The sequence below is a fragment of the Eucalyptus grandis genome, chromosome 6, assembly GCF_016545825.1.
Source record: "Eucalyptus grandis isolate ANBG69807.140 chromosome 6, ASM1654582v1, whole genome shotgun sequence".
In the NCBI taxonomy this organism is placed as follows: Eukaryota; Viridiplantae; Streptophyta; class Magnoliopsida; order Myrtales; family Myrtaceae; genus Eucalyptus; species Eucalyptus grandis.
In genome coordinates this window covers 35172338-35189283 of record NC_052617.1, presented here as the reverse complement: position 1 = coordinate 35189283, position 16946 = coordinate 35172338, and the positions used below count along the sequence as shown (strand labels likewise).

Genomic DNA, 16946 nt, shown 5'->3' with positions numbered 1-16946 from the left:
GGAAGTTGCTGTCGGAATCCTTTTGTGCTATTCTCGCCAAATATGCTAATTGAAGTCTAGCAAGCGCAAAAATCCTTAAAATTTCAAGAAGAACGACTGGCCAAATTCACGCATCAGGCCATCACAGCGATCGGGTACTCTTGATCTCCCACCTCCAAGAAGCGCTGTCCTTCTTCTATTATCATCGTGCCATTTTCATCGGCTTGACTCAGGTTGTCGCAAGGGTTAAATGCCAATTGGATCTCCACGGTTTCGCCCCCCTTCAGTTCCACATTCTGGAAGGCCACCAGCTGCTTACTCGGATTCCCTCTGCTCGGCTTTGCATGCCTCACAAAGAGCAACACTGGGTGCTTGCCTTCCATGTCGCCACGGTTCCTGACCTCGAGTGTGACGGCAATATCGCCCTTCCTGCAAACTGCTCCCAAATCCGAAACTGGTCTATACCGAGGGGAGGCATCCGAGGCTTCATCAGATTGAGATTTAGGGGATTGGTTTAGGTAGAAAAGTTCCTTGGTAACAGATATGAACTTGTAAGAATATTCCGTGTAGCTAAGCCCGTATCCATACTCGAAAACCGATGGGCCTTGGTAGAACCGGTATGTGCGCCCGGGATAGCCAGTGGACGGTTCAGGCCTCATCCTCATGTCGGTCATTGGCACTCCGGTGAATTCTTGTGGGTACCAAGTCACTGGCAGTCTCCCTCCTGTTTCAGAATTCAAAGCCTACCTGATTTTTTCAGAAACTCAGGCACGAGAACCAAGAAGTGAAGAGGGATCATAGGATCTTACCAGGATTATATTCACCAAGGATGATTTCTGACAACGCCATCCCGCCGGCCTCACCAGGATAACCGGCCCACAAGATGCTTCCGATGTTCTGATCTTCAATGGCAAATCTAATGTCAACGGGACCCCCACAGAGAATCACCAAAATGACCGGCTTCTTTGCAGCTTGGGCAACGGTCGTGATGAGCTCCTGTTGCCTGCCGGGAAGGACCAAATCCACACGATCGAACTTCTCCCTCTCTTGAGTTTGATCTAACCCCATGATTAGCACCACGTGATCTACTACTTTTGCTACTTCCACGGCCTGGGCGATCTGCAGCACCGAACATGTTACATTGTCGCAACCCGCCTGATACCTTGTGTCATTCACATAACTTTGCAGAGCCTGCAGCAGTGTTACGGACTTGCACGGCGGTCCCGCGTAGTTCCCAAGTAGCATCGAGGCATTGTTGGCATTGGGGCCTATTACCCCAAGCGACATGGAATCTGATCTCTGAAGAGGCAGACGATTTTCTTTATTCTTCAGAAGCACAATGCCGCTTTGAGCAGCCTCAAGAGCCAAATCTTGATGCTTTTGGGAGCAGACCTGATCCGGGCCTATGTTGCCGAAAGGTTGTTTCTTGGGGTCGCCATTGAAGAGTCCTAGCCTCATTCTCACTGAGAAGAGGTTGTTAAGCGCTTTGTCTATCTCGGACACCGACACTTTCTTTTGCTTGACAGCGGATTTAGCATGTTTCTGTAGGTAATCTCCACAGTTGACATCCATGCCTGCAAGTTTCAGTACCATTCGATTGTATTAACTTCACAAATTTCACATGTGTCACGATTCTTTTGTCCGAAACAGAAAACATACTTGGTGATCTTCGTATTACTGCTAATTGAGAAATTGTGACTGGTCATCCGGTGATCACCGGTGGAGTATCTTGCCGTAAGGCAATGAACAACTGTTCCAGTGCTTAAGTTTGCAAATTCACAATTTGCAAAGTAGTGATCTTGGCTAAATGTTTTGGTCATGAGTGAAGGTCAACGTGTTTGAAACGATAGGATTTATAGAAATTCTATCACATATTGTCAGCAGTTTCTTAATCATTATTCTTTTTCCTTCTAAAAGCGACGAAGACACATATTGAAAGAATAAAAATTGCAACTTCGAAAGACAATTTTAAGGGAATTTATTATTATTATTATTATTATTATTTGGGGTTCATCGGCCGAATTTGCTTTACCTGGAAAAAGGCCATCGTGCTAGTGGGGCGCATATAATAATTGAATTTTGCTAGGGCCTAGGCCATAACGTGATCAGTCCCCTCCTTTTTTATGTTTCTTCTTCAGGATTTTAGCCCCTCTTTTCATTTCTGTCTTGAGTGATATGAACCTTAATGCTTCAGTGTCATCAATTCACACGTAAAAACATAAACTGAAAAGGTCCAGAGCCATGCATTGAATGCATGCATGAAGTTCCAAGAAAACGCCACGCCGAGGCTCAACTAGCCGCGAATCAAAGAGAGATTCTAATGCTGGACCGTTCGTCGAAAATCAAATCTCGGATGCTAAAAGATCTCATCGGCCAAAAACATAAAGAAAATATGCAAAAAAGATGCCGGGAAAAAAAAAGAATCAAAAGAATTACATGCGACTACTCGGGACAGATTCCCCAGGACATGGGTGAAGAAAAGGCAACATAAAGGGCCAAGGCATTTGACTCTTGAGGACAAGAGGTGAGGGACCAATCTGAAAAATTAGGTAGCGCAAGCAGACTCTCATCAGCCTGTGGTGGTCCCATTCATATTCTCCACTCTTATTTTCGTTTCATCGACCAACATTAAAGGATTAACCATTATTTTATAGTTGATTAACAATTTAATCTTGTTTCTAATGCAATGTTTCCATCGCTATTGCTGCCCGAAATCTTGTAAGGCATACAAGTGCCGCATAAAAAAGATCACTTTAGAACCTTTGATTTGAAAGGGCTATAACAAAAGTAATTTTCCTAACAAAGTGATCTCTCTTTAGGTTACTTTATGGTAGGTGATACCTCATAAGTGTGTTTCATTAGAGACTTTCTCCTGATAGGAGAAATATTAGGCGACGGCATCACTTAACTCGATGCATTTGACATAACATTAGGCTATAGGCCATGCAATATTTTACTGATGGATCCAACTCATGCAAATTTGAGGCTAATCATGAGATTTTTCATGAAAATGCTAAGGAATGCATTAACGTACCAGCTTTGAGGACATCGGCAACAGCATCCTCTGGTGTCTTGGCATATCTTTGGTCTTCGTATATGATGGAGACAGCATCGCAATCCGATACTATGTACCTGCCATATCTCAGCTCCAATTAGTCAGCAAAGTCATCCTCATCTTCTCTACAGAAGCCATGGAGTAAAAAACAGGACGTGCCACTTTCACTTATTACCCGTCGAAAGACCATTGTTGACGGACGGTGTTGGAGAGGAGATTGTAATCTGCGCAGCTGGGGGTGCCGTTGACTTGGTTGTAAGCGCACATGAGCCCACTGGCCTTCCCGTCCTGGATGCACCTTTGAAACGGCGGCTGAAAGGTATCTGCCATGTCTTGTGCCGTCACCTGAATTGACCCCCACACAAATATTGCAAGTTAATTAAGACCGAGAGTCGAAGATAATGCGGAAAATACATTTGAGAAATTTCTATATATTTCACAATATATATCAATGAAGAATGCCTAGAGGCTTTATTAGATAATTATTCTAATGATAATATCTCAATTTATATATACACAGTCAAATGGAGATATACGTGTAATCTTAAGAGATACTGATGATCAACATAAATATAATAATTATTTCTAACATAGGAATTATTATAGAAAAATCCCTAATTATCTTTAAAATTCCCTCAAATTAAAGGTGATTAAGTCAGTTTTAAGTTTGAAATCAAGTGAAAACAGTGCCACCAAAACTTGTATATTCTGAAATCAGCATAGATCAAAGACAGGGTGATGCATGGTGGCGCTAGTGATGATTCCAAGTTTCCGTTGACGATGAGATTTCATTTTCGGTTGGCTTTTCCTAGAATAAAAGGGCAGATGTGCAGCACTTTTAACCACCAGTCAATCAATCCCCAATCAATGGACGTGCAGGATTTGCTTCTTCTCTAATCACGTGCTCTAATAGGACTTTTTTTTTTTCTTGGGAGGGGGGAACCAATCCAAAAGTAGATACAAACTTCCAAGATATCCTCAATATCAATTAACCCCGCAGGACAAGACACCTGGGAATTTTACCTAAAGGTAAGCATGGTTTTAAAAGTAGAACCGGAGAATCGAATTGGTGAGAACCTGTCTAGTTTGAGGTTTCAGTGCACCCTGATTTGGTTCTCAATTTCATTTTTTTAGGAACCACTGGTTCGATTCCTGGTTTTGAAGGGAACCAAAGCAAAAACCAGACCGAGAACTAACTCAAAACCGAGACCATTAGATCTATTTTACATAGAGCAACAACAAAATTGGATATCACACTAATTTTCCAAGACCATTATATCTATTTTAGTTTCATTTCTTGAAAACAAACATATAACAATGATGTCTTTTGTAATTCATGTCATTCTATGTTATTGATAGAATAAGATAAATTACCCTACAATACGTTATTTAGTGAAAATATGCAATGGCAAGTATCATACTATTACAAAATTCCACATCACATTCAATATATTCAAGGTAGAATTAATGTGCCCATTAAAGCATATTGGATTCCATGGACCTTGTGCTCCAGAGGATCGTAGATATGGTGATTGGTGAAACTTATGTTGTCACATGTTAACATATATGGCAATAATCTAGATTTTAATCTCTCATTTGCTTTATTTATATGAACCCCTTCTAATATATTATGTTATTTTTGTGTATGTGAGAAATTGACATGTCAAGATGATGGAGGGACTTGAAAAGATGACTCCGATCATAGAATTGTAATCGTCTAGCAATGAAGGTTTATGAGTTGAAGTGTGATAAATATATGTGATGAGGCATTCTAATACTTATTTTATTTAAATTAATAATAATGATCATTTAAAACTATTATTTAGTGATTATCTATGTTATTTATTTTATTTGAGATCGTTAAAATTTAGAGCAATTTTTCATGGATGCTTGAAAATAAAAGTTTTATAATTCAGGTGTTGTGTGACATATTTTTAACTTTTTATTGTTTATTTTATTTTCCGTATCAATGTTTTATGGATTATTTTTATCGACAAATGAAAATTCTTATTTTTATTAACAATAAAATAAAATAAGGAAATTATTAGATCTTATTATTTGTGATAAAGTAGGTTTCAAATTTAAAAAAAAAAATAAAGGGGATCTTGACTTTCAGGATTCAAAACCGCTCACCACTACTCTAAGGAAACGACAAAGAACAGAGAAACAGGCGTGCGAGAGTAATGAGTGGTAACGTTCATTTCAGAGTATCACTGACCCGAGCATCGAAGATGTAACGGTCCACGCCCTTCCAGTTGTCCAAATCGTAGGCGGTGAAGTGCTTGCAGCAAGCCGACGCCTGGAGGCTCCTCCCACGCGGCTCCCCTCCGCCCTGGAAGGCGTCGCCTTGGAAGCCCCGCACGAACGAGACGGCGTACTTTCCGGCGACCAGCGGGTCCTCGCCGGGCGTCTCCTGCCCTCTCCCCCACCTCGGGTCTCTGAATATGTTGATGTTGGGCGCCCAGAACGTCATCCCCGTCGCCTGCCCCGCGTTGTACATCCCCCTCGTCTCTGTCCCTATCGCCTGCAATGCCAACGATTCGGTTCGGGTCGGATCACGGTTTTTTCTTTCTCTTTCCCTCTTCTTTGGGTGCACCATTTGTGGAAATGGGATTGGTTTACCTGGCCGATGCGGTACCAGAGGTCGCCGTCGAAGGAGGCGGCGGTGAGGATGACCTGGGGGAAACTGGTGGCGGACCGGATGGTGCCGTTGAAGCGGATGCCGTGGCGGTCTCTGATGCCGTGGAGGGCCTCGGACCACCACTCGTAGGCGGGGACGCCGAGGCGGGGGATGGCCGGGGCGGAGTTGACCAGCTGCGAGATCTTCTCGTTCAATGTGAGCCTGGAGACGAGGTCCTGGGCGCGCTGGCTGATGGGGAGCGAAGCATTGCAGAAGGGGAAGGCCGTGGCGGAGGGCCTTGATGGGCTGCACGCGACCGGCGGCGGCTGGGCGGAGGCGGCGGGAAGGGAGAGGAGGGTGGCGACGGAGATGAAGACGATGAGTAGAGGGAGGATCTGTACTCGGTGGTTTCTCATCTTGGTGGTTCTTGGAGATGGTGAGAGCGTGAGAGTGAGTGACAGGCTTTTGCAGGGAACAGTGTCAGTGAGAGCAGCGGGTAAAGATAGCTCCATTCTCTTGACCTTTTCTTTTCTCTCCTTTTTCGGCAAATAATCGAGCCAATTCCATAAAAAAAAGCTAACTTTTGATATTATCCAAAATATGGCCCGAACTTTATTTTATCTAATAAAAAAGTATGAACTTTATGTGTTATCCTAAATCTGACCCAAACTTTATTTTGTTTAAAAAAAATCACAAACTTTCACTTGTGTTTCTAATCTGGCCATCCTTTAACCCTCATTTCACAATCATCCAACGTGACATTTCCACATCAGCAATAATATCCAACACAGCAAAATGATGCTGCATTCGAGTGTTTGGAGAAAGTGTTAAATTTAAGTCTGCTATCCAATAAGGTGAGCCTGATTTCATAAAAAAGCACAAACTTTAATTATTGTCCCAAATCTAACTCGAATTTTATTTTGTTTAAAAAAACACGAACTTTAGGTGTTGTTCCAAATTTGGCCTGAACTTTATTTTATCTAAAAAAAAAAGCACAAACTTTCACTTATGTCTCAAATCTGGCCTTCCATTAACCCTCATTCCACAGTCATCCGACGTGGCATTTCCACATTAGCAATAATATCTAACACGGCAAAATGATGCTGCATTTGAGTGTTTGGAGGAAGTGTTAAATTTAAGTCCACCCTCCAATGAGGTGAACTTTACAGATGATTCTCATGAGAAAAATAATTCAGCAGCTTCAGTTTCAAGGGACGAGGCACATAGCTAGGGCCACTAGATCAATTAAAAATTGATAAGCTTTTTGCAATATCAGAAGCTGGGTTGGAAGTAGAATATTACATTACCTTAAAGCGAGATAGTAAAAACGTGTGCATATTGTAGTTAAATAAAGATGTAAGGCCTATTTGTAATAGACTTACTTTATTTTGTCTCAAATAAAGTTCGGGTCAGATTTGGGACAACACCTAAAGTTTGTGTTTTTTTTTTTTTTAAAACAAAATAAAGTTCGAGCCAGATTTTTTACAACACCTAAAATTCGTGCTTTTTTATGGAATTGGCCCCAAATAATCTTGAAAAGAAAAGGGAAAATATGCCTCGGGTATTACCATTTAATGTTACCAGCCATTTTCACCCACCCCTATAGTTCCAAACACTCATTTACTTTGAAATGACCACATTACCTTTTGTAGATTTCACCTTTGATATAACCATGTTCCTCTCAAATAAAAATTAAATGTGAGACCCACTCTTAATTTAAGATTAATGTTTGCCTCTTCTTTTTTATTTATTCGTTTTCTTTCGCCATTTGGAACAAAAATTGGTGTACTTCTTTTCTTGAAAAAATTTTATTTGGTAAATAGCTAACTAATTATTGTGTTTCTGACAAAAAAAAGTACTTATTTTTATAATGAGTTATTTAATTCATTGTTTTTGTAAGGGGAAACTATTATTAAAAAATAACTTAAGCACAAAAAAGAGTATACTCTTTGAGCAAATTGTGTATAATGCATATATCAACCATGATATTCAATCTTTGAGTAAATTCTCATAAATTTGTACAAAAAATCAAGTCAAAAATTCATAGTCATTATGATAATCCAAGGAATTAAAGTGAATAATTGGTAGATAAAACTAGCATTTCTTTAATCTGATATATGCTTAGTGCTTGCTTAGATTGTAATAATGGAGAATAAGTTTAGAAGAAATGTAATGAGTGTGAAAGGAGTGGTGTAAAAAAGATGAACGTATAAGAAGTGGTTAGGATGAAAAAACAAAATTGTTTGGAAAGGATGTGAGTAACCTTTTCTTTTAGTAAAATTGAAAAAAAAAAAAGAAGATAAATAATCTTAAATCAAGAGTATGACTTGCAAGAGACATTTTGTTGATAGGATATGTTACAAGCCAATAAGAGGATGAAAATAACGTGAGCCAAATAGAATTAAGTACATAAATCTTGTAAAAAATTCGTAAATTTTACAACATCGCTATTGGAGTCATGCAATTTCTAATGTAGCATATAAGTTTTCAATCGGTACTAGAAAAAGCAACAATCTATGTACATAATAGTTTCAGCCGTTACTAAGTCCACATGGCTATTTAGATATGATCATATTACTTTGAAAAGCAAGAATCAACAATGCTACATGTCCATTCAATGGCTAATTTAGATCTGATCGTGAGTGGAAAAAAAAAAAGGCATGTATCATCAAATATTCAATATGACATTCAAGTAACTGATTCTACCCAATTGAAAGGATTTTCTAATCAATCTAAAGATCATTTCGATTCTATTAGTAAAAAGGATTAGAATATCGAACTTTGATCAATCAATGAAAACTTCCACAACTAAAGAAAAGATGATTGTTTGGGATCCTTCTTTTCTTCAAACGGAATGAACAGAGTAAAATCAGACCAATTTTCTAAATGTGTTCCTAGATATTTTAGGTTATTGAATGAACAGAGTAAAATCAGACCAATTTTCTAAATGTGTTCCTAGATATTTTAGGTTATTCACAAAACGTGAGAAAAAGATGGAGAATCATCTGCTTCCGAAAGAAATGAAGAATTTATTGAGAATCCTACAAGATCTGTCATTTCCTTTTTCTCAGACGGATGATCAGGACTTCATCTATGTTCGAAGTTATCTCGTGCTATCCCTCCAAATGCATTAGTAGGAGAATATATTTCTTGGAATATGTTTGTTATGGAATAACAGAAGTACAGAAGTGAGGGAAATGCTGGGAGGCATATTAAAATCCTAGGTTGGGTGACATCTGTGATGCCGATCTGATTAGTCTAAAGCAGGATTATCTTGCTTTCATAAAATTAGCCCCATTTTCTTTTAGTAAGATCTATTAATGTTATTATGTAATTATTGTGGTTGTATTCATCTGTATTTGTAGCTCAACTATATGCCTCTATGTCGCTGCAGGATTGTTTTTGGTGGGCACAGTCTTGATTTTTGTGATTACCTACACCCGGATGGAACTCGTGAATTAACTGTTCCACCCACGTCGTGGCATGCCAGGGACGATCCCGGATTTGTCACTGCCACATTTAGACAAGGCAAATCTGTCGGTATCAGTCATTGCTTTCTTGGTAGGCAAACGTATGCATTCATCTATATCTTTATGTCGGTTTTGTTGATGTTGATGACACTTCCATTGAAGTTTTTGACAACATTCTGGACTATGGTAATGGCTGTACTCTCCTGTAACATTTCTTTTCAAGTGATTTACAATTTCTCATTCTGATTGTGGCTCTTTACAGCCTCTAAATTTCAAGTATCCTTTGATCATGTATTTTTGGCCAAGTCGTTTTGAGCATTAGGTCCGGGTGGACCTGAACCCGCTGAGATGTGTTAACAGTTTTAAGTAGAAATTGTCCCCTCAATCCGTCATTCCCCTTTTCCATAGTGATACTCCAATTTGGGGAAAGTTTCAATTTTGGTCCCCACAATTCAATTCTCGATCAATTTCTCCCAAAACAGACAATCAAAGAATTTTTCAGTTTATTCTTTTGAAAATTGGGATACCTAAGTGCCAAGTCCAATGACTCTAGTTAGAAATCTTATGTAACAGTTTTTTTTATTAATATAACTCACATACGTGACTCGTAGGAGAGATGAATCAGCAAAAAAGAGTCAAAACGACATTATTTACCTCGGATTTGAATTGTAATATAAATATTAATTAAATTAAATTTAAAACTAAAATTAAAAAAAAAAAAAAAATGCATAGGCAAGGGGTACGCAAGCCCTCATCACCGCCTCCACACCATTATCAAGAAGGGCCAACGACAGTGGGGGAGGGTTAGCCAGGGTCGCTAGGCCTCGCCAAGGGCTAAAAACCCTACTCGACCGACAATGAGGGCTTAGCCCTCACCAGCATCTAGGCGACGGTTGTGACCCTCTCCCAAATCTAAAGAAAGTTGTCGGCCCTCACCTAGCCGGGCCAAGGGCCACCCCCAGCCTCCCCTCCTCCCCCCCCTCCCCTCGGGCAACGATGGGTAGGCAACAGCAAGGGCTTGCATAGCCCTCACTTCGCTTTTTTAAAATATATATAGTTTTAAATTCAATTTAATTAATATTTATATTAAAATTCAAACCCAAGGCAAAACAATATCGTTCTCACCTTTTTAGCCATGTCAATATGCAAAACGACATCATTTTGTATTTGTCTCACCGAAAAAATGCTAAATCAACATTTTGACCAAATTTTTTCACCGCTAGCATTTTATTCGATTTTAACACTTAAATATACATTTTCTAATTTTTGACACTTAAGTATCCTTAGTGCCAAGTTTTGACACTCCAAGGATCCGAATATCCTACTAGTTCTCATGGCGATGGAATAAATGGAAAACTACTTGAAAATTCATTACGATCATTCCTTGTTGATCCTTTTCTCGTGCAAGTGGGGAGAAGTTGCCGTTTTATTTTTTTCTAGTTACACTTGCCAGTTGAAACGCTAATCTAAGTATGTAGCAAGCAATTTAATCCTTAAAATTAAAAGATGAACGACTGGCTAAATTCACATATCAGGCCATCACGTCGATCGGGTACTCTTGATCTCCCACCCGCAAGAAGCGCCGCCCTTCTTCTAATATCATCACGCCATTTTCATCGGCTCGGCTCAGGTGGTCGCAAGGGTTCAATGCCAATCGGACCTCCACAGTTTCGCCCCCCTTCAGTTCCACACTCTGGAAGGCCACCAGCTGCTTCACTGGACTCCTGCTGCTTGGCTTCGCATGCCTCACAAAGAGCAACACCGGGTGCTTGCCTACCATGTCGCCATGGTTCTTGACTTCGACCGTGACTACAAAATTGCTCTTCTTGCAAAACGCTGCTCCCAAATCCGAAACCGGTCTGTATCGAGGGGAGTCGTCCGAGGCTTCATCAAGTTGAGATTTAGGGGATTGGTTTAGGTAGAAAAGTTCCTTGGTAACAGATATGAACTTGTAAGAATGTTCCGTGTAGCTAAGCCCATATCCATACTCGAAAACCGATTGGCCTTGGTAGAACCGGTATGTACGCCCGGGATAGCCGGTGGATGGTTCAGGCCTCATCCTCATGTCAGTCATTGGCACTGTGGTGAATTCTCGCGGGTACCAAGTCACTGGCAATCTCCCTCCTGTTTCAGAAGTGAGAGAATTTAATCACGACCTGATTTTTTCAGAAACTCAGATACAAGAACCATGAAATGAAGGGGATCATAGGATCTTACCAGGATTATATTCACCAAAGATGATTTCTGACAACGCCATCCCGCCAGCCTCTCCAGGATAACCGGCCCACAAGATGCTTCCAATGTTCTGATCATCTCTGGCGAATCTAATGTCAACAGGACCTCCACAAAGAATCACCAAAATGACCGGCTTCTTTGTAGCTTGGGCGACGGTTGTGATGAACTCTTGTTGCCTACCGGGAAGGACCAAATCCACACGATCGAAGTTCTCCCTCTCTTGAGTTTGATCTAACCCCATGATCAGCACCACGTGATCCGCTGCTTTCGCTACTTCCATGGCCTGGGCAATCTGGGGCGACGAACACTCTACATCGTCACAACCCGGCTGGTACCTCGTGTCCTTCACGTAATTCTGCAGAGCCTGCAGCAGCGTCACGGACTTGCATGGGGGTCCCGCATAGTTCCCGAGCAGCTTCCAGGCATTGTTAGCATTGGGGCCTATTACAGCAAGCGACATGGACTCCGTTCTCTGAAGAGGCAGACGCTTTTTATGTTCTTCAGAAGCACAATGCCGCTTCGAGCAGCCTCAAGAGCCAAATCTTGATGCTTTTGGGAGCAGACCTGACCCGGGCCTATGTTGCCGAAAGGCTGTTTCTTGGGGTCGCCATCAAAAAGTCCTAGCCTCATTCTTACCGAGAAGAGGTTGTGAAGCGCTCTATTTATCTCGGATACTGACACTTTCTTTTGCTCGACAGTGGATTTGGTATGTCTCTTCAGGTAGTCTCCACAGTTGACATCCATGCCTGCAGGTTTCGGTACCATTCGATGATGTTAACTTCACAAACTTCGCATATGACATGACTCTCTCGTTCGAAATTGAAAGCATACTCGGTGATATCATAGAGGAAGTGGTGATGTCAGAGGGATTTTACAAATCCATTGATTTGAGATGACTTATTTACACCCTTTTATTTTTTTTCGTATTTCTACTCATTGAGAAAATGTGAGGTGATTGGTGATTTGGTGATTACTGGTCTAGTATACTGCCACTTCTAAGGCAATCAACAACTGTTCATTTCTGAGTGATTGAACCTTCATTCTCCAGTGTCATCAATTCATGCGTAAAAAAGAAAACCGAAAAGGTCCAAAGCCGAACATCGTGTGCATGCGCGTAGTTTCAAGAAAGAAAACCCCATGCTAAGACTTGACTGGCAGGGAATCAAAGAGAGATATTCTAAATGCACACGATGATGGTCATTCGTTCGAAAATCAGATCTCGAATCCTAAAAGAATCTCATTCACCATAAACATTTAGAAAATATGCGAAAAAAGATACCGAGAAAAATTGAAAACAAAAGAATACATGCGACTACTTGGGACATATTCCCAGAACGTGCATAAAGGGCCAAAGGCAGTTGACTCTTGAGGATAAGAGATGATGGACCAATCTGAATAATAAGGTAGCCCAAGCCAACTCTCATCGGCTTGTGGTGGTCCCATTCATATCCTCAACTCTTATATTCATCGACCAAGATTAAAGGATTAACCTTTTTTAGTAGTTGATTAACGATATAATCACATTTCTAATGTAACGTTTCCATCGCTATTACTAGCCGAAATTTTGTAAGGCATACAAATGCTGCGTAAAAAAGATCATTTCCATGGGTTTTTTTTTGTTTTGTTTTCTATACACTTCTCCTGATAGGAGAAATATTAGGTGATTATCTTTACACACCATCACCTAATTTGATGCATTTGACATAACGTTAGGCTATAGGGCGGCACAAAATTTTACTGATAGACACAACTCGTGAGAATTTTAGGCTAGTCATCAGCTTGTTCATATAAATGCTAAGGAATGCATTAACATACCGGCTTTGAGGACATCGGCGACGGCATCTTCTGGTGTCTTGGCATATCCCTGATTTTCGTATATGATAGCGACGCCGTCGCAATCCGATGTTATGTACCTGCCATAACTCAGCTACTAGTAGTCAACAAACCATCATCTTCTTCTCTTCAAAAGCCATCAACTTTCACTTATTTACCCGTCGAAAGACCATTGTCCACGGGCAATGTTGGAGAGGAGGTTGTAGTCTGCGCAATTGGGGACGCCATTGACCCGATTGTAAGCACACATGATTCCACTTGCCTTCCCATCCTGAATGCACTTCTGAAACGGGGGTTGGAATGTATCCGCCATGTCTTGTGCCGTCACCTGAATCGACCCAATTCAAATATTGCAAGTTATCACGAGTTGAGAATAATATGAAAAAATAAAGTTGAGGAATTTCTATATATTTCATAATATATATTAATGAAAAGTACATTAACTTATAAGTCTTATAAGATAACTATTTAAAAATAATATCATAATCAAGATATGCACAATTAAATGAAGATAAATGTGCAATGTACGTGCAATAAAGGCCAAGCTCATAGCTAGAAAACCTAGGCTAGGCCTATAGCTAAAAAAACCTACTTTCAAGGAGTATTATTTGAATATGAAATCTAATCATGGAAATCCAACATCCCACTTTTTTTTTACTACTCAAGGCTTCGATATTTGTAGCATACGTGCAATATTGACAACAAAAATATCATAATTATCTTAAACATAAGAAATTATCCTAGAGATGTCCGACTTATGTTTAACACCACGCAATCTAAATAGCAACCCAAATCATATCACTGCCGCTTCTAATCAGGCCAAAATGGCAACTTAAACAGTAACTTCCACGGGTCTTAGGCAAAATGGAGGTTTACTTTTAGCGATGTTTCTTGTATATACATCACAATAGAATGATCTATGTACAACATTGTTCAGCTGGTTAAAACTATTATGGTGTATACACTTTTCCTTTCTTACAGTGAGTAAATTCATCTACCATAAAGATATCGCGTTATTAAGCTATCTCCGCAGCTGTTGAAGAAAAATACAAGAAAACCCTCCAGCATATTTTTCTGTGGAAGTGTAAATAGTGGAAATCAGACCTCTTTCAGATCTTGACCCCTAGTTACATAAATTAAATTCAGATAATATGACCCACAGTATATCTTATTAAATTCACTCATGTATAGACCGAATTAACATGTTTTTTTTTTTCCTGTACCAGCGACTTTTTTTTTTTTTCCACTAGAATAAAAGGACAGATGTACAGCACTTCATTTTTAAGAAGGCGAAAGAAGCCACACAAAAATAAATAAATAAATAATCTCAAATTATGTCAATAGCTACACATTTACTTGAAATTTTTTGGTAAAGTAAAAAAATCCTAACCTTGTAATTATGTGACGCATTTATTTTTTGTCATAATTCCATTAAATGATTTTTCAATCAAAATAACTAAGCCACATGGGCACATATCAATACTATTTGCTTTCTAGTATAATTTTTATTGAGAAAACTTTGACGGAGGATGAATGCATCCCACAAGTATAAGTTTAAGTTTATGATTTTTTATATTTAAAAAAAATGAAATTTAAAGTAAATGTGGCTTTTGATGCCTTTGGCCCTTTTAAAAAGGGAAACAACACAAATGATTCTTGAATTCCGGCCCAATATGTAATATAATCGGTCCTTGAACTTTCATTCGTATTGTGATATGGTTCATGAACTTTTACTTTATTCGATATAATCCATACACTTTTGATACATGTTAAATATAATCCCTAAAATATATAAAAATGTTCGATGTTGTTCTTGAACTTGAATTAATAGAAGAATAATATTGAATATAGTTCAGACTAAGTTGAACATTTATTAAAATTTCAGAGATCACATTGAATAACGTAAAAGTTTAGAGATCATATTGCATATTAAGCAAAAGTTCAGGGATTAACTAAGATCAATTATTGGGTCAAACTCATTTTTCTTTGTAAATAAACAATAAATGGATACAGAAGATCTGCTTCTGCTCTAATTATATGCTTTAATTAGGCATTTTAACTTATGGGGATATAGACGATTTGAGGAACAGATAGGCCAAAGCTACGACCGCTAGCGGTGATTTTAGTCCTGTCACTGACCCGAGCATCGAAGACGAACCGGTTCACGCCCTTCCAGTTGTCCAGATCGTAGGCGGTGAAGTGCTTGCAGCAAGCAGATGCCTGAAGGCTCCCGCGGGGGTTCCCTCCTCCTTGGAAGGCATCGCCTTGGACGCCTCGCACGTACGAGACGGCGTACTTGCCGGTGACCAGCGAGTCCTCGCCGGGCGTCTCCTGCCCTCTCCCCCACCTCGGGTCTCTGAATATGTTGATGTTCGGGGCCCAGAACGTCATCCCCTTCGCCTGCCCCGAGTTGTACACCGCCCTCGCCTCGGTCCCTATCGCCTGCAATGCCACCGTTTCGGCTCGGTTCAAGTCACTTTTTTGGTGCACTGATTGGTCTTTCGTGGTCGCAAGCTTACCTGGCCGATGCGGTACCAGAGGTTGGCGTCGAAGGAGGCGGCGGTGAGGATGACCTGGGGGAAGCTGGTGGCGGACCGGATGGTGCCGTTGAAGCGGATGCCGGGGCCGGATTCGGAGACGCCGTGGAGGGACTCGGACCACCATTCGTAGGCGGGGATGCCGAGCCGGGGGATGGCCGGGGCGGAGCTGACCAGCTGCGAGATCTTCTCGTCCAATGTGAGCCTGTAGACGAGGTCCTGGGCACGCTGGCTGATGGGTAGAGAGGCATTGCAGAAGGGGAATGACGTGGTGGAGGGGCCTGATGGGTCACACGAGAACGGCGGCGGCTGGGCGGAGGTGGCGGGAGGGGAGAGGAGGGTGGCGACGGAGATGAGGACGATGAGTAGAGGGAGGCTCTTGACTCGGTGGTTTCTCATTTTTTGGCGGGTTCTTGGAGATGGATGAAGGCAACTGCGTCGGTGAGGGCAGTAAGTAAAGAGAACTCCATTCTTGATTTTTTTTTCTTCTTTTTTCAGCAATAAAATCTTGAAAATTTTTGTTGAAGGAAAGGGAAAATATACCTACCATTAAATGTTATGTTACCATATCTTATACTTTCCTAATGTTATGCTACCATATCTATACTTTCCAACTTCTTCTATACACTTGATATACAATCTAACCAAACATAATTACAACCAAAGAGAATTTCAAATAAAGACCAAAAGTGAATCAATTTTTTTCAAAAAGAGTTCAAAGTGGATATTGTTTCAAATAAAGACTTGAAATGACTAAATTAGTCTCTAAAATTTCAGCATCCTTTAATTTTCTTCTTTTGACCGAGGTAACTATACTAAATTGGTGCATATGATCCTTCATTTGCCAATAATAGTCTACCGTATATTGTTCAAGCAACATATAAAAAATGTGTGAACATGTGGTGTCGTGTCACATATTGTGCTATACCACACCAATGACAACGACTTTATTGATTTGTTAGAGTTGTGAATTTTCTATGTTTATCTCCACCAAGTAAAGATTTAGTGGAGCTGTCAAAATTAATTGTATTTGATCGATCCGACTGCTCTTTCAGCATCTAACATGATTTTGTTTTCGGGCATAGAGTTGTGAAGGCTCCTTTATTATTACTTGAAGTGGTCGTACAAGGATCATGTGCATTCATGTGCCATAATGCACGGCTTTCCCAGACATGAGCAGGAAAAAAGGTTTTAGATGATTGCATTGTAGATGCATC

The 16946-nt window shown here is 40.3% G+C and overlaps 2 protein-coding genes across 2 annotated transcripts; both read right to left on the bottom strand.

Moving 5' to 3' along the window:
* Positions 1-5: 5 nt before the first annotated feature.
* LOC104449384 (probable beta-D-xylosidase 7) lies at positions 6-6182 on the bottom strand. Its single transcript, XM_039314827.1, has 6 exons — positions 5657-6182; positions 5253-5558; positions 3210-3379; positions 3014-3111; positions 789-1553; positions 6-703 (listed from the first exon to the last, which is right to left on the bottom strand). The coding sequence occupies exons 1-6, from the start codon at positions 6164-6166 to the stop codon at positions 114-116; spliced, it is 2439 nt and encodes an 812-aa protein (XP_039170761.1). The 5' UTR covers positions 6167-6182; the 3' UTR covers positions 6-113.
* A 4287-nt stretch (positions 6183-10469) lies between these two features.
* LOC104451906 (probable beta-D-xylosidase 7) lies at positions 10470-16157 on the bottom strand. Its single transcript, XM_010066464.3, is given in 7 exon segments — positions 10470-11248; positions 11342-11854; positions 11857-12105; positions 13175-13272; positions 13351-13520; positions 15332-15634; positions 15712-16157. Coding segments are annotated over 7 exon segments (2343 nt in total). The 5' UTR covers positions 16129-16157; the 3' UTR covers positions 10470-10655.
* Between the last annotated feature and the right edge of the window lie 789 nt (positions 16158-16946).